This window comes from Mesocricetus auratus, unplaced genomic scaffold, assembly GCF_017639785.1.
Source record: "Mesocricetus auratus isolate SY011 unplaced genomic scaffold, BCM_Maur_2.0 Super-Scaffold_100676, whole genome shotgun sequence".
NCBI lineage: Eukaryota > Metazoa > Chordata > Mammalia > Rodentia > Cricetidae > Mesocricetus > Mesocricetus auratus.
Genome location: NW_024429266.1, coordinates 130,284,581 through 130,310,804, shown reverse-complemented (window position 1 = coordinate 130,310,804; position 26,224 = coordinate 130,284,581). Strand labels below are relative to the sequence as shown.

The window sequence follows — 26,224 nt, the reverse complement described above, 5'->3', positions numbered from 1 at the left end:
GTAGCTGCACTAGTTGGCATTCCCACCAGCAGTGGAGGAGTGTATCCCTTTCTCCATATCCTCTCCAGCATAAACTGTAACTAGTGTTTTTGATTTTAGGCATTCTAATGGGAGTGAAATGGTATTTCAGAGTTGTTTTGATTTGCATTTCCCTAATGGCTAAAGATGTTGAGCACTTTCTCAAGTGTCTCTTGGCCATTTTGGACTCCTTTATTGGAAATCCTCTATTTAGTTCTGTATGCCATTTTTTTTAATTGGATCCTTTGGTGTTCTGGAGACTTGCTTCTTGAGTTCTTCATAAATTTTGTAGATCAGCCCTCTGTCAGATATGGGGCTTGTGAATATCTTTTCCCATTCTGTGGACTGTGCCCTTTGCCTTACAGCAGCTTATCAGTTTCAGGAGGCCCCATTTATTAATTGTCAATCTCAGTGTCTGTGCTACTGCTGTTATGTTTAGGAAGCTGTCTCTTGTACCAATTCACTCAAGGATACTTCTCACTTTCTCCTCTAAGAGATTCAGTGTGACTGGATTGATGCTGATGTCTTTAATCCATTTGGACTTAAGTTTGTGCATGGTGATAGATATGGATTTATCTGTTGTCTTTTACAAGCCAGCATCCAGTTACTCCAGCACCATTTGTTGAAGATACTTTCTTTATTCCATTGTATAGTTTTAGCTTCTTTGTCAAACATTAGGTATTCAATGGTGTGTGGGTTGATATCAGGGTCTTTGATTCGATTCCATTCGTCTATCTGTCTATTTTTGTGCCAATATCAAGCTGTTTTCAGGACTACAGCTCTATAATAGAGCTTGAAGTCAGGGATGCTGATGCCTCCGGAAGTTCCTTTATTGTACATGGTTGCCTTAGCTATCCTGGTTCTTTTCTTTTTTCATATAAAGTTGAAGATTGTCCTTTTTAGGTCAGTGAAAAATTGTGCTGGTATTTTGATAGGGATTGCATTGAATCTGTAGATTGCTTTTGGTAACATTTCCATTTTTACTAAATTGATCCCACCTATCCAAGAGCATGGGAGATCTTTCCATTTTCTGGTATCTTCTAAAATTTCTTTCTTTAAGGACTCAAAGTTCTTGTTATAGAGATCTTTAAGCAAGGCAAGTATATTTCACTCAATTCCTTTTTGTAGTGTCAGGCAGCTGTTTGTGGTTTCAGTGTAGCTGATTCCTGCCAAACTTTACTCAAGTTGTCTAGTTAAACATGGATTTTTCTTACACACAAAGGGTCACCTAATTTTCTTTCACGACTTTGTTTTTGCAAGGTGGATCCTATGACCTGTTTTTAATTCTGTAAGGTATATGACCATGTAACTCAAGCCTGTCCTTAGATTACCTTAATTGTTTTCCTTGAGCATCAGCCTGTTTTTCCACAGGCACAATTCATGGGTCTATAATGCATGAAATTCTTTGTACTTATTTCCACTCCTGTGTAAAAATCTCATATCTAATAAAATGGAATGTAACTTCTAGCCTATTTTTCAAATGTTTGTATCTCTTATTGGAACAATTCATAGAAAAACCTAAACCATTTTCCATTGCTTTTATAAAAATCATAGTCATTATGATCAGCAAGTAATTTGCTCAGGGAGGAGGGGAATTTTTCACTGAAATAATAACACTGTATTAGACAGAGTGGTATCATCTAACATAACAATAACTCCATGGCAAACACAGCAGGAATATGGCAACACACAGAATAATGTAATGGATACCCTCGAACAGAAGTTAGAGATTGTGTTGAGTCAACATTTGGGTACTGGGTATTGCACTTGGATCCTATGCATGTGCAGCAACTTACATTAAGAAGGGTCATGTCTCCCATACCCTGTAATAAAATAGTTTTAAAAGAAACAGTTTTATTCATGTACATAGACACACAATGTTCAGTATACTATAAAAATATAGCAGTGCTGACAGGTAAAAAGAAAAAATTGTTTATCAGTTTGTGTTTCTGATGAGTGTGTCTAATAAGTATTTCAAATGGAATAATTCAGTGTAGAGGTGATATGGATAAAGAAATAAAGGACTTTACACTTTTGTTTATATCCATCTCATTGCTAAAAATGTATCAAAATAATTTTTGTAATAAATTCTGACATTAGCATATGTATCTTCAGTAAAAACTGAAATATTCTGGTCTACTTTGGAACACCTACGCATGGCCTACCTGGGTTGCTAAGATAAATCAGCTCTCCTTCTATGCTCATCTCTGCCCAAGCTCTGATGATTTACATGTATTTGCTCATATCTTCTTAATAGTCTGGTTACACCCTGTCCAAAATTTAGTCAATATCAGATCACGGGACAGACTTGAAGTCTCCCTATAAGCTTTTGGTGTTCTTCTTGTTCTGGATCCCAGGAAAGGAAGGACAACTATGGGAATTTGGCCATCCTTTGGCAATAAGTGCTAAATGGAACTGCAGATGAGGTATTTCTATCATGATGAACAAAGTATATTGTTCATATGTTTCCAATCACAGGCATGATATGTTACATTCAAATGACTTAATATCCATCCTTGTCTGCATGTTTATGAGACAGAGTCACTGTTCCTTGCAGGGTAAATGAAAACTTTAATGAATGATTAGCCTGGTTTCAGCAGAAATCAGGGAAGTCTCCTAAACTCCTCATATACAAAGCCGTCAAATGGTATCTGGATTTCCACAAAAGTTCATTGACAGTGGATCTGGGACAGATTTTACTCTCACCATTAGCAACCTGCAGCCAGAAGATGTTGCGACTCTTTAATGTCGAAAGTATTGGAGTACTCCTCCCAGAGTCATGCAAGCCATGCCATAAACTACTGAAGAATTTAACAGAGTCACCAGTTGTCCCTCTTATCACTTCAATCTGTTAATACACTTTACAAAGATGGTCAGACTCAGAAAGTCACAGTGCCATTAGTGTACAGCTGCCCATAGAGTTTCATTTGCTCCAAGTGTCTTTCTTCCTCCTTAGTCCAGCATGACAGTCTGTAAATATCTTTTCATAACCTGTTTAAGATCAATATTTTAGGAGGATATAGCAAAATAGAAATAGAAATTTCTATGGAAAGTCTTAGGAGTTGTTTTCACATGCAGAATTATTATCAGAATTCTATGCTCTGGGTGGATTATCAGATATTTCACAGTTGTGCAGAAATAGCTAATGAAAGATGTTTGTTGCTTCAAAGAAGTTAATGACAAAAGTAAGGGATATTTTCTGTTGCTCTTTCAGAGTACATCTTCCCCAAGGCAGGGTTTTTAATGCCAATCTCTTGGAGCATTTGAAAATATGTAATTCAAAATTCAGTCGGGAGAAAAAAACGATTAAAAATGAGGACATTGATAGGAAAACTATAAAATGTTAAGATTTATAATTCTGTTGGAAGGAGACTGAGGGATCTATTAGAGATCACAAGAAGAGTGTATAATACTTTTATTTAAAACTCAGTACAGAGTCAGTTGTCCCAATTCAGAATGGATGTGGAAATTAATGGGAAAATATGCTGATTCCCAAATTCCATTTGAATTCTTGTTTGGAGAGATGTGGAAGAAAGACATTGGTAAGAAACATAATAAAATATGAATGGTGTGACCACCAGATACTTCCTTTATTCTTAGATGATTCCAGTTGAAAAAGCAATTTTGTGTTATGCAGCTTATGAAAATGTAAAACTTTCAGAAAGATAATCATCAACCAGTTTTAAAAATCATAGTTAAAGATGTACTTACCATTTAAAGTAGCTGAGACCTTCATTCTTATGACCTACTCTGTTTTGATGGTTACTGTGGATGTATTAAAAGTTGAGCAAAATTTTAAATAGGGAATTTTACTGTGCTGGAGATACAATATTTGGTGTCACCCTAAGAAGATGATACTGTGACTCTTCTGTTAACCCAATAATAGGAAGCACAGATTGAACACAGTTTATCTTAATACCCTGAAGGACAGAGTATTAACTGTGGAAACTGAATTTACAACATCTTAGAAAGGACTTATATTGATTTTTTGCATGGATTATGTGGTTATACATACTTAACATTGAAACCCAGATATTTTCATGTGACAAATTAAAGAGTCTGAACTTTCCATGCAGCACCTCACCTACAAAATTGCTTGAAACCACAAACATTGATATCTCATTACATTCTTAATCAATACATGACTTCCATTCTGAGACTACCATTGTGCCATTTTAGGCATATCATGGAAGGCCCTCAGCTTGTCTTTTCAACATAAACCTAGAGATGATTTCAGACCCTGGTCGCTGCTGCTTAAGATTCTCTCCATGGACCCACACTATTCAACTATGAAAATGAACACATTTCTGATCCTGTTTTTCCAGAATGGAAACATTACCAGAGTCCCTGCCATTAACAACTAACAATTTTACTCCCTTAGTAGCTGGGATACATTCTGTGGATACAGAATATGGCAAGGAATACAGGATATCTAACAGTTAAATGGGCACCTGTGTGAGAGCTTCTCCATTTCTGAAGAAAAAGGCTATGTCAAGAAGCAACAGCGGTCAGGAGCAGTGAGTCCTCATAAAATAATATCGGGGTTACCTATGTGTAACAGGCAAGCTCATTCCATTTTGATGGCAAGTTCCTGACCTTGGATGGCTTTGATAGACCTAACTGAGCAAAACCTTGGTAAATGCAGAGTCAGTGTGAGCTTGATAACAGATCAAATTCCTCACATTTTTCTTTTCTTCTTTCTTTTACTTTTTCTGTCTTATTTTTCTCCTTTTTCGATCTTTTCTTTCCTCCTATCTCTCGTTCTTTCTCATTTTTCTTGTCATTCTTTCTTCTTTTCATGTTATTGCAAATAGTAGGACTGACCCATACCTATCGTGGAGAAATACTGTGGTTAGTAAATCCATCCAATGAAAGAAGTGAATTAGAGTTCATCATATTTTTTTTCGAGACAGGTTTTCTCTGTATTGTTTTGGAGGCTGTCCTGGAACTCATTCTGTAGACCAGGCTGGTCTCGAACTCACAGACATCCACCTTCCTCTGCCTCCTGAGTGCTAGGATTAAAGGCATGCACCACCATCACCTGGCTGGAGTTCATCATATTTTTAAGACTGTTTGGAGGGATTGTCAAGTTCTGTATAGAAAATATAAACTAAATGAAAGAACACAAGCAGGAAATATGTCAAAAATTCCACACTACAATTCTTGCAGGATTCTACACATTCTTTTTTTTTTTGAGACAGGGTTTCTGTGCATAGCCCTAGTTTCTTAGAACTCTCTTTGTACACCTGACTGGACTAGAACTCAGAGATTTGCCTGATTCTGCCTCCCAGATGCTAGACTTAAAGGTACATGCCACTGCTGGTGGTTACACTGACAATCCTTAAGTCACAGAAAGTAAATTGTGTTAGTCTATTTACTTGGGCCCTGTGGGACCCCTGGGGATGTGCTGAATTACTGAGATAGGCAACCCATAGCTGTTCCCAGCCTACCTTAGCTGTTCTCTGCCTTCCTCAGCCTCTGCTGAGTTTGCAAGTGTCAAGGACACAGCCTAGGGGCATGAAGACTTATTAATGATTTGCTCAATGTTCATTATCAGCAACTCTGGATACTAAGTCCTCCTCAATTTCCAGGCTTGAAATATTTTATACAGAATGTAAGTGATTCTAAGCTTCCTATCTGTAAGGAATAAAATTTCTAACTCAGTGTCATAGCCAGGTCCAGAGGCAGTGCATTGGGAAGAGACTATGTTCTAACCATCAATAAACAGAAGTCTAAAAACGTTGCATTACAATATCCCTGTCATCTAGGGGAACTAGACATGAGCTCCCAACACAAAGACAGAAGTTCTTTCCAGTAAACAACTTCTCATAAAGAAAATTCAGTTTTCTCTGATGTAGCCTTATTGTGTATATAATCACAATTTAGAGTAGATCTCATCCTAAGCAGCAGATGGTCAACACACAACAAACTTTGAGGGTATTCTGTTTCATTGTGCTTTGTTTGAGCATTTTTTATCTTTTCCGTTCTTTGTGAGTGTCTTCAATAGGGCTTTTTGCTGTGAAGAGACGGGATGATGACAGCAACTTTTACAAGGGCAAACATTCAATTCCATTTTTCTTACGGTATCAGAGTTATAGTCCATTATAGACTTGGCAAGAAGTATGACAGCATGCAGACAGACATGGTAGTGGAGAAGGGGCTAAGAATTCTGTTTTTAATGAAAGAAAGAAGGTGTGAATTTGGAGGTGGGGACAGACTGAGAGGAGATAAGGGAAGGGAAACCATACATAATATATTGTATGGAAAAATAGTAACTTTTATTACATAAACATATATTATTACATAAAATTAATCATATACAATAAATATTCCTTGGAATTGGATACGGCAGGCCAGTGTGGCCAGTTACCTCTCCCAGTGCCTCTTCCTGCTAATTTAACAAGTAGTCAGGTGTTTTTTTGTTTGTTTACCTGAGTGACATTTGCTTAGTTGACAAAGATCAGGGTGTTTTATGTGTCTAAGTCCTGGAGGCCACTCACTTTTAACACAGATAAGAGTATCTTCTGTAGCACAATTTTGGAAAGTAGCATAAAGAAGAAAATTATTACAGCCCTCACATGTAAATACTTACAGGTAAACCACATGTAAATATTTGACCAAGAAATTGTAACAATAAGTAACATGAAGGTCTGATGGTGGCCAAAAGGGTAATAGAACATGAGAAAGAGAGGAAAAGAGACAGACTAGGAGGAGGTTTCAATGAGTATTAGGGTAAGCAAAGGGTGAGAAAATAGGGTGGAAGTAAAACCACTACAACTACATTTTGTTAGAAAACTCCAGAAATATATAGGAAATTTTCAGTGATTTAAAATAAAAATGGTGAACACATATAAAGAAGAACAGACACAAGATAGAAAACAAAAACAGAAACAAAACAAATTAAAAATAACTAACTAAACAAATAAGTAAATAAAAACAAAAGGCGCAAGGGAACATAACTGGGTTTCTAAGGTCACTATGGGGATTCTGGTGAAACATGCAGAGTCTCTTTAGCTACCACATCTGTTTCTCATCGCACAGGCATTACACAACTTGGAATTTTCTGAAAAGCAGTACTATCTATATTTAAGTAAACTGAATCTTGGCATTCATATAAGAGCATTCATATAATCTTGGGATTCATTTAGCAGTAAAAAATAATTTAAGTATTCTAAGTAGTATTGATCTACTATTAAAAAAAACCGTGATGTCTGGCTAATAAGTATGCTGACTTGAAAACTGAATATCCCTGAAGCTCATATATTGTATATTTGGTATCATGCTTCTTACACTGTTTTGGGAGTTTCAAAAAAAATTGAAGGTAAGTCCAAACTAGAAAAAGTAATTCACCAGTTGAAGGGACTTGGCTTCAGATTATCTATGGACATTTGTCATTGCCCTCTGCTTACAAGCTCACCATGATATATCTGAGGTGTTTTTAAACACCTCAGTCACTAAAGATGAAATGAAAAGTAACTTACATAACTTTTTCACTATTTGGCTATGTTTATTCCAGTTGAGTCCAGGGAAGAATAGAGGAGATCAGGATGAGAGACACCATAATACAGGAAGTCATTATAGGTTTGAGGAGAGATCTTCTAGGATGACACCAAATGGCTATCTAAGCAATAGTGGAGAGGCTACTTTAAATGCCGTTCCCCGATGATGAGTTTGACTACTACCTTGTATGCCATCTTAGAGTCTTCATCCAATGCCTGATGGAAGCAAAGGCAGACACCACGGGTAATCACTGAACTGAACTCCTAGAAACTAGTTATAAAGAGAGAGGATTAATGAGCAAAAGGATCTTGAACAGGTGAGTGAAACCCACAAAAACAGCTGACCTTAGCAAGGGGGAGCTCATGGACCCAAACTGATGACTGATAGGCCAGCAAGGGATTAACCCAGACCCCATGAAGCTGGATGTCAGTCAGGAGGCTTCCCAATATTTGTGGCCTTGGGTAATAGATCAGTATTTATTCCTGGTATCTGAATGGATTTTGTTAGCATTTTCCACATTGAGGGATGTTCTCTCAGCCTGTTCACATGGGGGAAGTCCTAGCCCTGCCTGGAACAATATGACAGACTTTGGAGATTCCCCCATAAAGGCCTCACCGTCCCTGCAGAGTGGAGTGGGGATTGGATGGGGGGTTGGGAGTTGGCAGGGGCCTGGGGAGGAGGGGAGGGAGAGGGACTAGGATTGACATGTGAAGCAAGCTTGTTTCTAATTTAAATAAATAAAAAAATTACAATTATTTTATTTAATTAATATTTTTTTGAATTTATTTTGTGTGTCTTGACTACATGTATGTAAGTTTGTAAAGCATGTGTGTTCCTGGTGCTAAAAGATATTAGATGTGGTTGTTGGATTATTTGGTATTGAGGTTATAGATAATTGTGAACCAATATGAGGGTGGCTAGGGACAAAACTTGATTCCTTTGCAAATCAGCAAGTACTCTTTTTTTTTTGGTTTTTCAAGACAGACTTTCTCTGTAATGTTTTGGAGGCTGTCCTGGAACTTGCTCTGTAGACCAGGCTCGCCTTGAACTCATAGAGATCTGCCTGCCTGCCGCTGCCTCCCGAGTGCTGGGATTAAAGGCGCGCTCCACCAACGTCTGGCCAGCAAGTACACTTAACTTCTATGCAAACTCTTCTGGAACATAAAGTAACTTTGAGGATACTGTGGATGGATTTGTTTCTTCAGGTTTTTTTTAAACAACATATCTGTTGTTATTAGAAACATAGGTTTCAGCTTTTGTTAACTTTGTGGTCTACCACTTTCCTGAAAGCTTTTTGTCAGATTTAACATTTTTTAGTTTGATAATTTATTATCTCCTATGTATAAAAACACAGTGCAAATACTCTTAATCATCCTTTCTTTCATATCTGTTCATCACTAGTCCCTTAGTGTTTCACAGTTTTCTAGAAGTGTAAAGCAGTACTTTGCCACTCTAAAAATGTATCTGTGGGAAAATGGTGCTGCTGATTTCTAAAATGATAGTGACCAGTCTTAAGAGCAAGAAAACTAATGTAATATCCAGAGTTCATGCAGACAGATGCACGGACAGAGGTGATGACTATGAAATAACTAATATATCATTTCAGATGTTGCATCAGCACTTCCTTGGGATAATGGGCATGTCTTGCAATATATCTTCGGTAGTTCATATTCTGCCTGTTAGAAAAATAACAGAGTATTCTCTACTACTAATGTATACCTACGTGAGAACTTGTTAACTCTTTATTTCATTCAGGTAGTACCTGCAGTGTAGTCTAAATTGCCAAAGTTAAATTTCCTGATTTTATTATCTACAGTGAATGATGTTTTGACGCATGAATCTCAATTGATGATATAGTCCAGATGTTTCAACTGTAGTCACCTCCATATTTAAGGAATCCAAATTAGGCATCATTACACTTATCTTATTGATGCTGTTGATATTGAACATGCATCATGCTATAGTGGATGTTCTTGTATCCTACAAAATCTTAGAGAAACCTTTGAAACCTAAGTACATTTTAGAAGGTAGAGATACACAGGAAAACAAATGGGGTAATTGTCTCACTTCTGCTGACCAGGGCGTTTAGGTTATGACTTGCATTATTGTGGGATGCAACCCATGTTACTATACACAATAATATGTTGCAATATGTTCAGATGCCTTGTTTCTAATAGTGAGAGACTAATCTGCTAGAACCCCATTGAACAGATTTGATGAATATTTGACCAGTATTTTGAAACATTCCTTGTTTTCTGTTGAAAATTGTAAATACTTAATTTCCTTTCTGGCCTCTCATTTGATAGTTGCACACTCCCTAGAGATGCAGACAAGAATGCTTAGAACTTGGTCATCTGGATGTTTCATCTCACATCTCAGAACAGAAATATAGAACAAATGTGTTATGATTTGTTATATTGTGTTATGCTATGTATATTACAGGAAAAAATACAAAGGATGAGACAACACTGACTAAAGTGCTCTAATTAACTCCCTAATGCTCTACTTCAGATTGGGAGGAGAAGCATCCTCAGGTATGAGCAGGGGCACTCTTATTCATGATGTGTCATGCTTGAATGTGAATCCTGCAAGCGCATGAGAGAAGTCTGTAAAGAATTCACCATAGTAGTAGATTATGCTCTAGGCACAGCAAATCTTCAGAGACTCTGCAGATTTGGACTCATCTGCAGGGTTAATTCAATTCTGTAAATTACCAAGTGATCAAGGGCTGCAAGTATTTCCAGAAAATGGAAAGGTACTCAAAATTGTCAATGTTTTGCTGTATTGTGTCAGTACTGATAGTCTCCATTTTGAACTCAGTAAATATCATCTTATTTTCATTAGTATGAGTTTCAGTGCATGACTGTCTCCTATTATTTCATCTAAGACATCCATAGTTCTTTATGGAACAAATTCAGAATATAAACTAGTTACAGACTTCCTTCATTGCATAAACTTGTTAGTTACTCATTAACATTCTTTTTACACCACCTTCCTGATATGCTTGTTTAGAAACAAAAGCTATAATAATACCTAGATCCAGAAAAATCAGAGACCCATGGTTTACAGACAGGGCAGTATTCATCACCACATGACTTGATTTTTCTTTGTTTGCTTGTTTTTGGGTTTTGTGTGTGTCACTAAGTCATTTGTCTTAAACCATCTGTGATTTTTGTGTCACAATGATTCCTTAGTGGTCAATCAACAGGGATTTCATCCCTTGTCACCTCTACTGCTATTTATACACATCAAGTACTGATGGGTACTAGATTCTAAAAACAATTTTGTCTGCTCTCTATCTAGACTTAATTAAAATAATAGTCTTTTGGTGTAGATGTCTTCAAACAAACAGAATGTGTCCATACCCTTGCAATCACTATGTTCCCTAAAGTTTCATGCTATGCCACCATCAAATCTCTTCCCTGCATTTAAGAGAACTCAGCTAGGTTACAGGGCAAAAACAAGTTGAGCAGTGAAGAACATAGTATGAAAGTGGATGTTTTCCACAAGGAAATGCAGCTACAGTGGGGTTCAGATTATTTTCTTATATAGAAATATAAGCACTTATAGGGGATTATGGTTAAGAGAGTTTGGCAGAAAAGACTGTTGATGAGGACACGGGACACTTGTAGAGTAATCCAGATCGAGGTTTGTAAAGAAGACACCTATAAATTAACATATATTATTGTGTCCAGAAGAATTATTTGATGGTACATCTAAGGAGTTACACATATTTGAATTGTTTACAAGTGAGCTTAGGGAATATTGACAACAGGATCAGAGTTTTCATGGAACAGTTCATAAAAACAGCAATGTGATAAATGAAAATAGAAGCTATGAGTTTCCGTGGTAGAAAATTGAGTGCAGCTAGTAGTAGTGGCACATGTCTTTAGTCCTAGGACTCAGGAGGCAGAGGCATGTTTATCTCTGAGTTGCAGAGCAACCTATGCAGTGAGTTCCAGGAAGGACAATGATCCCTGTCTTGAAAAACAAAAAGAAAAAATAAGATATGATGTGATTTTTAAAGAAACTGGTCACTTTATGCTAAGCTCATGCCTTTTGTAGTAGAGATATCAATATGTTTTTTCACATAGATAGTGGTATAGTCTGATAACTTCTCTGGGTACAGAAGGATTCTTCATACACCATCATCATCAGTAATCTGTAATTTGAACCTTACAAAAATGAATAATTAATTTACAACAGAACTATTTTTGAAAATAGTATGAAAATATAGGATTATTCTAAACTCACTATCCAAATTCAGCTAAAAAATAGTCACTGAAATGCTAATAATAAAAGTCTGAAAATAATACTTCAAAATTATATAGGAAAAACAACCTTTCAAGCTCCTCTGAGTTCCCAAAGTCAGCCCAACAGATAAGGCTAAACAGAGGTCAGGGTAGTGAATAAAGGCTAAGATCTTGACTCCCCTGGAACTCACCCATTACTGATCATAGGTTTCTCTGATATGAAGCTGCAACAAAAGAGCCCAAGTTCACAGAAGATTCCAATTAGGTGAATAAAAATTAGATCCAGTCTTTTAATGCTCCTGGTATTCTCTGCATCAGAACCTCAGTCCCCTGGGAAATGACATTATTTGTGAAATGTCACTGAGGACTATGATGGTGGGTCAGCTATGCTGCAGCGTTAATCTGTTGCAATACCTCATCAGCTGGGGAGAAAATTGTAATTCCTTTGTAATCAAAACCATGTTTTTCACTTTGAACTGAATCATACTGAACAGTTCTGTTTAATTCACTTTCCTTAGAATGACAGTAACTGGATAGTCACCACTTTATCACATGATATAAAGAATGGTACATAACTCAGTTACAGTTATACAATTTAGCCCCAAGTTACAATGAACTTGAAATAAATGTGAGCTAGCATAAGCAACTTAATATGTGAAGAATAAAGGACACTATTTATAGCTGGGTGGTAGTGGCACAGGCCTTTAATCTCAGCACTCGGGAGACAGAAGCAGGGGGATCTCTGTGAGTTCGAGACCAAGCCTGATCTACTGAGCGAGTTCAAGGACAGGCTGCAAAACAATAGAGTGAAACCCTGTCTCGAAAAAGACAAAAAAAGACACTATTTACATATCCACATTTATAGTAACTAAATTTACACTATAAATCATGAGTTTTCAGTATAGGAATTAGGTAAAAGGTTGAGTGAAAATGTTTAAAATAGAGAATATAGCATTCACTACATAGGTTCACAAATGTGAATGACTGGATTAAGCTTCTAGAACTGTTTAGGAAAGGTTAGTTGTTGGAGGCAGTATATCAATGAGTTTTGTCTTTCAGGTTTCTAAATCTCAATCCATTATCAGATAGCTTTTTGCTTCTCTCTGACTAGTACTTGCAGAAAAAGATTTAAGTTCTCAGCTGCTGCTCTGGCACCATGAATGTCAGCCTGTTGTCAGGCTTCCCACAACTGTATTGCCCCCCAAATAACACTTTGAAAAATTACCTTGGTAATAGTGTGTTCTCATAGCAATAGAGAATTATGCCAGTAAATAAATCATAATTAAGCTATAACCAGTATCATCAAAGAGGTCAGGCATAGAGAAAGTGACTGGGGGAATACTTGGAATGGGGGAACAAAACAGATTTTATGGGTGCACGGGACCTGCGGAGTCAAGAATGGGAGGATTGGATGGGAAGGGGTTGAGATATACTATGGCGAGAAGGAATGACAGGACAGACAGCTAGAATTGGAGAACATTTGTGGGACTGTGTGGAGTTCTTGTGCTGTGGAAATTTCCTGTAATATACAATGGTGACACAAATGAATTCTCAAGGAGGAAGACAAAACTCCTACTGGCTAGTACTTGTCACCAAATGAAGCTCAGGGCTGGGATGAGTGTCATCCAATTTTATTGTTGGACAAATGGCTTAGATTAAAATACACAAACCATCCAGGCTGCTGAGAAGACAATATGTTGCTCTCTAAAAACTAACAGGAAGACACCATTGATGAAGATAACACCCAGTCATGTCATTTAACATGGAGAGATCGAGCTGATGTCCACATAGAAACTTTACCCCTGTGCTCTAATATCTACAACATGGAAAAATTCTCTGTAGGCAATCAAGAGAACACCAACCCAATCATAAAACATTTGATCTGTAATGTGTCCTGCCTACACAATATTCTATGGCAGTGGGGACACAAACCTTGTGAAAGTAACCAACTGATATGTGATTTGACTTAGGGCCCAATCCATGACATGGAGCCATATCTGACACTCCTTTGGTAATCACAAATTACAGTCTAGACAACACAGAGGCCTAAGGTAAAATCCTAACACTACTGATTATTAGTCATATATATGCCTAATAATGATAGCTTGTTCTACTAATAGATTGATGCCCTATTCAGTGATCATCAGAGTAGCTTCCCCCTGCAGGAGATATAAACAAATAGTATGACTAATAGCTAGACATTATTCAGAGAGGTATAAACACTTTGAAACACACAATTATACATGATATGTCTCCATCAAATATCTCACTCCCAGAGCCCAGGGAACACAGTGGAATAGTAGGCAGAATGGGGGCAGAGGCAGAAGTGACAGGGGATACCAGGAGAACAAGACCCTATATAACAAGTAAAAAAAGTTGATATGAAGTGAGAGACAATAAAGGAGCATGCATAGGACCTCTATGTGTCTGAAACAGGTCCTCTGTATATGTACTGTAGTTTTCAGTTTAATTCTTTTATGTGTATCCTGAATGTGTAAACATGTGGAGACTCTGATTCTTTTTCCTTTTCTTGAAGCTCTTTTGTTTCTTTTTTTTTTTTTTTGCTTTTTTTGGATAGTCTTGTTCACTTCAATATATCAGTTTTCATTTTATTTATTTTATCATATTTTATTTCTTGGTCATATGTTCTTTTCCTAGGAGAGATTGAAAATAAGTAGTATGGTAGAGGAGGTGGAATAAATGAGAGAGAAACAGAAGGAAGGGAAATTATTCAAATAAAATTAAATATACAAAAAAGATAGTAAATTGAACAAGCCACAATGAATAAGACTGGAAGCGTCATCCTTCCTTGGTTACTACATCAATTCCTGCCTCCAAGTTCCAGCCCAGCAAGCATTTCTGATCTGACTTCCTTAAGGGATAGGCTATGATATGAAAGTACAAGCCAAGAAACGATTCCCCTGTCAAGGAAAGAATGAGAGAAAGAGAGAGGAAAATGAAAAGTAAGTTAAGACACATTCCCTTTTAGCAAAGAGGAAAATGAACAGTTCATAGAGGAAATTTCGTCCTCTCTGTGTGTATGACACAAGAAACAACACTATTTGAAGACCAAGTGTACAAGGACAGTTAATTAGGTTGTGAGAAAAAATCTTCCTGGTATCAGTTTATTTGTATAGTAGTCCTTCAAACTTTTCAAACTTTTAATGCGTAAATATTTTTTATTTTATGTGAACTGATGTTTTGACTGCATATTGTTGGTATACCATATGAGTATAATGCCTGATGGGCCAGAAGAAGGGAGGATCTATGATACCCTGGGATTGGAGTTATAAAACATTGCTAGCAGTCATGTGTGCTAAGAATAAAACCTCGGTCTTATATAAGAGCTGCTAGTGTTCTATATATCTGAGATATCTCACAAAAGTGCTCGCTCAGAATTTATTGCTGTATGTAGATAAAAAGTTACTTTCCAAGTTATCTATTTGGTGTGTGTATGGGGGCCAATATTGACAAACCTATTGTATGAATGTTGCCAAACCCCGGTTACTCTAGAAGAGTTATTTTCTATATAAGTCATGAGACACATTCTTTTGTTTTTTAATGCTAGACATGGGGGTAGAGGACACATCTAGTAAAAAAAAAAAACACTTTCTTTGATCCCCATATAAAACTTTCACTGTGAATTTTAACTCCAGGCAAACAGAAACACTGTCAGCAGCTGGAGACAGCAGAAGAACAACCATGGCAGTCTGTGCTCTCACTTCTGCTTCCCTGGGTGGTTTATGTCATGGCTTGAATCACTGTGGGAGGATAGGTATCATGCTGTTGACAGTAATAATTTGCCATATCTTCAGGCTGCAGGTTGGTGATCTTGAGAGAATACTGTGTACCAGATCCACTCCCACTGAACCTCGATGGGGTCCCATCAGCCAAGCTGGTTGCAGAATAGATCAAAAGCTTAGGTGATTCTCCTGGTTTCTGCTGATGCCATGCTAAATTACTGTAAATGTCCTGACTTGACTGGCATGTGATGGTGACAGTTTCTCCCACAGATGCAGACAGCAACCCTGGAGACTGGGTCATCTGGATATCACATCTGGCACCTAGGATTGGAAAATTAAGAACAAATTTCTGTACAATTAATTCTCTTAAATGAGGACTTTCCCAGAGATCAGGCAGCTATGGCCACACTCAGGTGCACAAGTTTCTAATTCTGTCTTCCTTACCTATTAACCAGAGCAGCAGGAACCCCAGGTGCTGAGTGGGGGTCTTCATGTCTGTGCTGGGACCTGTGTGATACTGACTCCAGCTCAGCATACAGCCTGACTATGAAGAAGTCCTCAGGGCAGTGGGCTGGGCTCTGCGCAAATGCAAATCAGCAATGACTCATTGGTTTATTGTTGATTTAAGAAGTCACTGCTTCAGTATGTCCTGAGTTTCATGTATGTCAAAGCCAACAAGGGTTTGTTTGTAGAAACTGCTCCTCTATGGAAAACAATGGACAGAATCAGTCTGTGTTTTACACCTTCTTTTGATTTCTGTAATACTCAGTGTAGACTTTTCCTTGTTATTTTCCCTCCTTGACAGGGAATGTCAGATATGGTGCATTTCAGAAAGTACATGAATGTTTGCAGGTCCTTTCAAATGTAGCTGTAGATGTTATTGATGCTATGCAGCCTATTCTATTCTATTATCTGATTATTTGTGAGAATGAATTTAAATTAAAATGTTCACACTTCCTTTTCCAATCTCCAAATCATCTCATATATCCCACATACTGTCTTTCAAATTATTGGACACTTGTTTTACTGTTTTTGTTCATATATGTATTTTAAATATAAATTGTTGAGAAAATATACTGTTACTTGTATATATGTTTTCAGTGGTGACAATTTGGCCTGAGACAAACAATTCTGTGCCCTTCCCTGGGAAGAACACCTCTCCTACACCCAGTTTTATTCAATTGTCTGGAGTTACACAGAATTGAAGGCTCATGGACTTTATTGTATCCAGTTTGTCATGCTTGTTGGCATTCTACTTCTTTAACTCTGTAATGTTAGTGAGACTTTACAGGTATAACTTCTGATATCAGGAAAAGACACAATCTTACAGTAAATTCCTTAATTCTATGGAGCTTACTTTCTGTCCACTCACTTTTTCCAAAATATTCCCTGAGCCTTGGGGATATGGCGGTGTTTAGAAGATGCATCCATGAGATTGAGCACTGCCCCTCACAGTAGATCTCAGCAGGAATCATTCATGCTAATAATGATTACCAGACTAGTAACAGAATAACAGTGGTGCATTTACGTGCACCACACATGTAAAGGAATGCAGATAGATGAAAAGAAGGCATCAGATGCTATGAGGCTAGAGTTGCGGGCCACCATATGGGTGCTTGGAAAGGAAACTATATCCCTCGAATAACCACCAAGTACTCTTAACCACCGCGGCACCACTCCAGCTATACATTTGCAATTATACTGAAAAATATATTACTGACATGGCATTATCAATATAAAAATATTTGGCATTTAGCAATGTTGGGTATCACAGAGGTCTGTAATTAGTGGCATAAACAGACCATTGAAAAACACTACTTTCAGTAGCTTGATTTTTAAATTCATAGTACAAATTTGTCTTGGAAAACTGAAACATATCTCAATGTGCCCAAATCAGATATTTAGTATTACTTTCCTTCCTTGACATAATTTGCTGTCTTACTTTTTAAAATAATTTTATTTATTGACTTTTTTCTTTGGTTCACATTTGTGCTTTCATAAACTTTATTCTGTGGACAGAAATCTAATAAGAAAACTATTATAACTAGGACCATGGAGACTACACATCAAATCATATATCATATATCAATGCTTCATCACTACAATATCTGAAAGCGTATTTCACAAAACATGTTTTCTTCCTATGAAGTCCAGTACAATTTTATAATGGGAGCCAGTATAGGTTTGCATAGATGTCTGGCACAGAGAAAATGCTAGGAGATCCATAGGGATAAGCCCAACTAAGAATCTTGACAGTGTTGGAGAGACTACCTTTGTTGCACTTCCCCTATAATGAGATTGGTGAAACTTGGTTACCATTCATGGAGCCTTGTCCCAGTAGCTGATCAAAGCAGAAACACACACCCACAGCTGAGCACTGAGCCATACTCCTAGAATCCAGTTGCAGATACAGATGACAGATGACCAAATGAACCAAGAGGGAACTGGAGATACCCACAGAAACAGTTACGTGACCTAATGAAAACACACAAACCCACAGGAAACCAGTATTGGTCCAAACTAATTTGTACTTTTACAGTGGCTTTCAGCACCTAGACTGATGTCCTCCTCAAGGTAAATGCATTACTATTGCCATCTGCTGGATAGATGGGTGATAGACCAAGCAGAGCCTAGAGGAAAAACTGAGGATGATAATCAGTGGAAATCCAAGTTTGCTAGGGAAAAGAAAAACAAAACAACAACAGCATCAAAAGGCAAAGACTGGAGTGCTCCTCACTCTGCTTTATCAGAGAACAAAGAGGAATTGTGCAAATACTGTCAGTACATATATTTCAACACATAAACATGTACCCCAAATCTTACAATCAAAAAACAAGGAAATATTGACAAGAAGGCATTAAACATAGATGAAAAATATTGGAAAATATGTTATTTCCTATGAATACATTCTATATATACTAACAGATATTATGAGTTGGAGTGGGGATACACAAATAATGTATATCAGAATTATGGACCAAAAGTCCATTTGACACACTTATGCTGCCAATCAACCTAGGCTGGTGTATTCTCAGGAACTTATATTGATATAGAGTGGGAAAGAACACCCACTATAAAATCATTTAGTAACACTCTGTTGACTATCCCATGCAGGTGACTATATGTAGTACACAGTAATGTACACCTGATTTAAGCGATTGTTTGCTGGCACTGCTAAGCAACAAAGATGAGAATTTACAATTTGAAGTAAGGTTTCTACTGAGTATGCAGGCTTTGAGGAAATTATAATTAAAATTTCAGTTAGGGTAACCTCTCCACTATTGCTTAGATTGTTAGTTGGGTTCATTCTTGTGGACTCCTGGGAGTTTCCTTACTGCCAGGTTTCTCTTTAAGGCCATAATAGCTCTCTCTATCAAGGTATCTTCTCCCTTGCCTTCTTTCTCTTTCCTTTAACCAACTGTACCTTCCTGATCCCTCATGTTCCTTCCCCCCTCCCATTCTCCGCTACATTTTTTCCACCTTCCCAATATTACCAATTTACTAGGAGATCTTGTTCATTTCCCCTGTTGCCTTTCCACTATAATGATATTGAGTTACCTTAAATGCCATCAAAGAGCCTTCATCCAGTAGCTGATGGAAGTTGAATCAGAGATTCACAGCTAAGCACTAAGCTGAAATCCTGGAATCCAGTTGTAGCAAGGGAGGATTGATGAGCAAAGTGTTCAAGATCTTTCTGGGGAAATTCACAAAAACAGCTTACCTGAGTAAGTGGAAGTTCACAAACTCCAGACTGAAAACTGGGTAATCTACATAATCTTGAACAAGGCCCTCAAAGGTGGTGTCAGCTGGGGGACTTGGGCAGTCTATGCAGTCACTGGCAGTGGTAAACATATTTATTCCAAGGACATGAACTGATTTTCAGAGCATATTCCTTATGGAGTGATATTGTCTCAGCCTAGATACAGGGAAGAGGGTCTAGGTCCTTCCCAAATGACATGACAGACTTTGATGATCCTTCAAGGGAGGTCACACACACTCTGAGGAGTGTATGGGGATGTGATGGGGAAATATTAGGGAGATGGGAGGATGGAAGGGAGAGAAAACTGAAATTGGTATGTAAAATAAAATTGTTTCTAGATAAATAAATAAATGTTCAGTTGAAACATCATAAGGAGTAGGACTAGTTATGAATAAATAAGGGACTCCTAAATATCAATATAAATGAATAACAATGTTGTTAATTCTATAACTTTACAAGAAATGTGAGCTTTAGTTTCAAATAAAAATTTTAGACAGGACAATTAGTAAATCCAGCATAGCTAAAACAACTCTGTACAATCAAGAAATTCAGGAGGCATCACCATCCTTGACTTCAAGCTGTGTTATAGAGCTATAGTCCTGAAAACAGCTTGATATTGTCAAAAATATAGACAGGTAGATGGATGGAATCAAACTGAAAACCCTGATATTAACCCACACACCAAAGAATGACTGATTTTTGAAAAAGAAGCTAAATTACACAATGGAGAAAAGAAAACATCTTTAACAAACGCTGCTTGCATAACTGGTTACTGGTGCATACATGACTGCAGATAGGTCTCTATATATTGCCATGAAAAGAACTTAAGTCCAAGTGGATCAAAGATTTCAACATAAATCCAGACATACTGAACCTGTTAGAAGAGAAAGTGGGAAGTAACTATGTACGAATTGGTACACGAGACAGCTTTCTCAACATCACACCAGTAGCCCAATCATGCATATCAACAATTGATGAATGAAACCTCCTAAAACTGAGAAGTTTCTGTAAGGCAAAGGAAAAAGTCAACAAGACAAAACGGCAGCCTCCTGAGTGCTGGGATTAAAGGCGTGCGCCATCACCGCCCGGCAGTCATTTTATTCTTACTGTTATTTTGTCTATGCCCATTTTTATGTTTTTATGACTTTGTGTATGTGTGTGTGTGTGAGTGTGTGTATGTGGTGTTATTTTCTTTTGTGTATTTCTTACTCTCTTGTCTGCTTTTTTTCAAAAGAAAAAAAAATAAAGGTTGTGGTGTTGGACTGTAAGGCATATGAAAAGAGTTTTGCAAATATTGCATGATAAGAAACTATGATCAGAATATATTTTCTGAAAATCAATTTTTAGTTAAAAAGGTAAGAATAATCAATAATTTTTTCCTAAGACATCAAGATAGATTTCTTAAGTTTGTGTCAGTACATGTGTTGAAGGCAAACATTCAATCTAGTACAAAGCTTCTTAAGGAAGATCCAGCGCCTTTACTTCAAGGAAGTTCACAATCTCCTTTCATTAATGCATGCAAACATTATCAATCAACAAACACCTTACCCTCTGATTTTCTGGTGTGAAATAGAATAACCTAAGCACAGTGGAACATAAATTCATTATTTATAATGAAAGTATGATCTGGATCACTGGCATGTGATCTTCAGCTAAGCAGTATGTCTACACTTCTTCATTCATGATAGCTCTGTTTTATTACTTCTATCATGAACAGACAATGTTCATGATGATCTCCATTCACATGTAAAGAAAATGAACTTCCATCCTTGCCTTGATTCTGAATGCAAATATTTCTCTGCCTAACGTTGCATTGGTGATAATTTTTTGCCCTTTCTGTACAATCCTATTTATCTGACCCTGAAACATTTTCATCTACTGTGACCATCATCTCTATGTACCTGGAATGGGTAATTGTCTTGCCTATTGTTAGGGTGATTTCTGCATGGAATAACTGTACCTTTCTCATTACATGTCCTCTGTCCCAAAAAAATTAATCTGTAACACTGAGCTCTATCAAGCTATGTTCCTTCATATCACTCTGAAACTCTCCTGTGGCTACAACTTCCTATAGTCTCCATCTCCATTCCTGCATAGTTGTCTATTCACTTAATATATATGCCAAAAAGACAATCAATATCAGCAAAATAAATATTGAGCAGGATATTAATTTAATACTGGATTAATTAATGTATGTAAGTGTCATGCTAATGACTCGATGCGTGTGAAAAGTACATTATTAGGATTTTTTTTACGCTGGCAAGGAGTTAAACTATCAGAATTATATCTGGAAACAGCTGGCTCATTGCAACTAAGCTAAGTTCAGTTCTGGTTTTATAAAAGTCTATCACAATTGTACTCATTATATATACAATCCTCTATATGGTAATTTAATATAAAATAACTACGACTGAAACTTTTCAGGTAAAATACATGACTTCAAACTTGGAAGATGGCTCAGTGAGATGAGCATCAAGTCTTCCAAGTCACCTAAAATTAATACCTTTGATATATGGAACCTATTTACAAAGTGTATAGGACAGTGTTAATCTAGGTATTGATAAGTTAAAGCTTCACTGGAAGCTTGTAGGACAGCTAACATAGAGTATGTCATTCCAGTACAGCAGCAGGAGTATTGGGATCCATGTCTGTATACAAGTTAAACTCTGAATTTTACAAATGCTTGTAAATATGCACATGCTCATCTTCATACATAGACACCAAACGCACACACACTCTCTCTCTCAACCACACACATGTACACACATGCACACAAAATTTAAATATATTCTCTTCTCCCTATTCTCAATGGCATTCCTTTTCTCCTTCCCGACAATATGTTCTATGTCCACGTCTTTCTCATTTATTTTGCATCAAATACTGTTAATTATGGTTGCTTGTACAAGCATAGCAATGACATATTTACTTAAGCAGGAGTACTTTTCTAGCACCTACACCATAGAGGATGATAACTTCACTTATTCTTAATGATCACTAATTGCCCATGCACTCTCTGTGTGGGGTAGGGCTTTATGATTACCTTCTTCCTAATTATTTAATTTTGTGTGAGTATTTTCTTTATGCAGGACACCTTGGACTGTATAAAATAGATAAGAGACTGGGAGTTAGTGTCTTACCTTATTTTTCTCTTTGTGCCCTGAATGTACACTTATTGTGACCTGTGACCACTTCATTGTACTCCTGCAAATGTGGTTTGTTTGCCATGATGACATTTTTTAAATGTATTTATTTTATGAGCACTTGTGGTATTGCTCACATATATGTGTGTCTGCCTCATGTATGTCTTGTGCATTAGAAGTTGAGAATGCATCTAGTCCGTTTGTGCTGCTTTAGAGAGTGTTGAGAGCCTCTATATTAGTACAGAGTATTGAATATATGTTCTCTAGAAAAGCAGCCATCACTGTTATCTCATGAGATATACTTCCAGGGCTTGAAATGTATGCTTAAACTGAAAGCAATAATGAATTTTCCATTGCTTTTGAGAGAGTGTTTTATTACAGCAACAGGAAAATTAACTAGGCTGAGGAGAGTGTAGGATAAACACATGGAAAGAGATAGACTTTGACAGCCTATCAGACTGAAGATTCTCCTTTGATGGGACATCTATGCATGAGAATTTTCTCTCATGTCAAATCAAGTTTACTCATCTTGAACATTCAATATCATATTGACAGTATGCACATCTTATTGATGATACTCTGGATGCATCCTCGAAGAGAACGTCTATCACAACCATTCCTGAGTAACATTCTTGAACTCCTTATTTATTCTCCAATGAGCTGAATACAACTATGGAAATATGCATTCTCCTTGGAGCTGGGCACATTTTGTAATGACAGCATATGGCACTGAAAAAAGAATTTTCATGAGTAACATCAGTTTTCCTTAGGATTTTTTCTCTAGTTTTGAAAGGATGGGTTATAATGTGTAAAGACAGAAAGATAAGACTAGTAACCTAAAGAACCCAAAGAATATCATGAAATATGTAACAATGTGCACTCAGCTAAGAAATTAGCTCATGAAACTGAAGTGATTCTTGATATTCAATGACTTAGGTTAAACTAACTTAACAAAGCACTAATGAATGAACACAAGTTTGCTTATGTGGGGTATTTAAATGTTTTTTATCTTCACTTCAAGAAAAGTACAAGATCAAAAATGATATGAGTTAAAAAGGCACAACGCATGAAAGACGATATAAAGTACTTCGTTTTTCTAATTCTGTAATGGCCATTTTGATTTGGGAGAAGGATCCATGAAATACATTTGAAAGTATAAAATTCAATGAAAAGATCCACTCACTTCCATTCTATCTCTGTAGAAGTTTATTGGGTTTTATTGATTTGTTTATGACTAATTTAATATACATTGTTATTTTTAGTAAAACTACTATGATAAATTTTACAATTTTTTTAGTGCTACTCTTTTTTCCTTCAGTTCTTTTTTTATTATTTATTTTTAAGTTGATATTTAGATTCGAAGCAAGGTTGCTTCACAAGTCAATTCTAGGTCCCTATCCCTTTCCCTCCCTCCTCCTGTGCCCTCTCCCCAAGCCCCCATTGTCCCCTGATTTCCCCAGGAGGGTGAGGATCTCCATGGGGTGTCAATAGTCTGTCATTTCATCCAGGGCATGGCCTAGACCCTCCCTCAAGATTTCCAGGGTGAGAGTGCATCTCACATTGTTGGATGGGAGTCCAAAGTCCATGTGTATACTGGGATGAGTACTGATCTACTGCCCAAGGCTCAATAGATCACCTAGGCCTCCTCACTGACACCACATTCAGGGGGTCTTGAGAGGTCCCATGCTGGATGCCCAGACTGATGCCTGGGATTCAAAAGTTAAGCCTTGTCAGGTTAGCTGTTTCTGGGGTTAAAACAGCCCAGTCTTAATCCCTTCTGATAGCCTGTATCTTTTTATGGGTGAGTTAAGGCCATTAATGTTGAGGATATTAATGTCCATTGATTGCTCATTCTTCGTCGTTTTGCAATGGTTGTTGTTGGTGTAATTATGTGTGAAATTTCATCCCTTTTTTCTTTTGGCTGTTGGTAGAGAGGATTCTCGAATGTGTATGTTTTTCTGGTTGTAGTTAACTTCCTTGAGTTGGAGTTTTCCTTCCAAAACTTTGTGTAGGGCTGGGTTAATGCATGGGTGGTTCAGTGGTAGAATTCTTGCCTTCCAATATTCTTTTTTAAGTGCACATGAATCCATAAGGTTTCTTTAAATTTTAAGGATCATATAACAAGGTAAGTCACCTTCCTTAATAGGAATGTACCAAAAAAAGTATGAAGAAGAACAAGAATAATACATACAACACAGCACTTATATATTCCTACCCTGAGTCTTTTCTTTGACCCATAGAAAAAATATGCTATATGAAGTCAAATCAGTTTTGTCTCCTGCTGTTTTGAATACCTAATCATTCTCAAGCTTTTGCTGAGTCCATCAGATGAGCTCAGCCAATCCTGCAAATGGCTTCACCCCAACACATCCTTGCTGATTTGCATATGGACAGAAGACAACCCACCACTATGAGTATTTCTGCAGAGTGTGTGGACTGCATGTGTGGAAGTCATTCTCAGTGAAGGTACAGCATCAACATGGTGGTCCTAGCTGGGCTCCTTATAGTGCTGGTGTTCTGGTTTCCAGGTAAGGAAGACAGAAATGGGGGAGCAGTGTGGTGATTACTGCTTTGCTATTTATGGAAATTATCCTATAATATGGTTAATACTAGACATTTGTTGTATTTTTCCAAACTCAGGTGCAAAATGTGATATCCAGATGACTCAGTCTCCATCCAGTCTGTCTGCATCTCTGGGAGAAACTGTCACCATCACTTGTCATGCCAGCCAGAACATTAATAGTTGGTTAGCCTGGCACCAACAGAAACCAGGGGTTGCTCATAAACTCTTAATCTATAAGACTTCCAACTTGCATAAAGACATACTACCGAAGTTCAGTGGCAGTGGATCTGGGACAGACTACTCTCTCACCATCAGTAACTTGCAGCTTGAAGATGTTGCTACTTATTATTGTCAACAGTATCAAAATGTTCCATTTACAGTGATACAAGTCATAACAAAACCTCTTAGGAGTGCATTGAAGAAAGACTGAGTGCCTCAGCTGCTTGTTGTAGTGCCTACACCTGCTAACATTTTGTTGCAAGAATTGGCTGAGGCTTTGTAGGTCTTTTGGAGGATTGCAGAGAACAGCCAATGTGGCTCTTTTATTTTTAACTCTCCTCCTCTCAGGTCCATGAGCACAGACATGAGAGCATATCTTATATTTCATTTAGAAGCAGTTTCTTTTATGTTTATGTCATCCAAATTCTCCACTCCTAGTGACTCATATGGCAACAAGACACCTCTAATGATACCTCAGTAAGATTAATTCAAGAAACTGCTGTCTTGATAACAAAACATCATGGTCTGTGACATGCTTTGATTTGATGCTGCAATATCCCATAAAGCTTACATTGTAAATACTTGGCTCCAGTTTTGGATACTTTTATAGTAGTTTCTAGAATTCTTAGTTGTGTGTGCTCAAACTTAATGAGGGTAGTTCAATGGAGAGACACTTTGGAATTTTTTATCTCTTGCAGTTTCAAATTGAGCTCTTCTTTCATGTCCACCATGGTGCTAATGGAGTGACTCCAAGTGCCTTCCCTCTATTTATGTCCTTAAAGCTCTGAAAAGCTGACAGAAATGAAATCTGTGATTTTTAAATTGATTCTATCAAGTATTTTCATCATGATATTACAAGGTTACTAACATGAGGAGTCTACTATTTCATGAAGTATCACATTAGAATTAGGTTATTCTTGAGTGTTTACTTCAGTACACTGATACACAGCGTTCTTTCTCCAAAAAGCACAAGAATGGTTTCTATATACAATTTGTTGCTGGAAACAGAACAATTGATTTTCCAGATC

The 26,224-nt window shown here is 37.2% G+C and overlaps 2 gene segments (V, D, J or C); one reads left to right on the top strand and one right to left on the bottom strand.

Annotated features, from left to right (window-relative positions):
- Positions 1-15,512: 15,512 nt before the first annotated feature.
- Positions 15,513-16,086, bottom strand: LOC121136991. The segment is given in 2 exon segments: positions 15,513-15,835; positions 15,959-16,086. Coding segments are annotated over 2 exon segments (414 nt in total).
- Positions 16,087-24,893: 8,807 nt separating this feature from the next.
- LOC121136538 lies at positions 24,894-25,407 on the top strand. The segment is given in 2 exon segments: positions 24,894-24,942; positions 25,055-25,407. Coding segments are annotated over 2 exon segments (402 nt in total).
- The last annotated feature ends 817 nt before the right edge of the window (positions 25,408-26,224 follow it).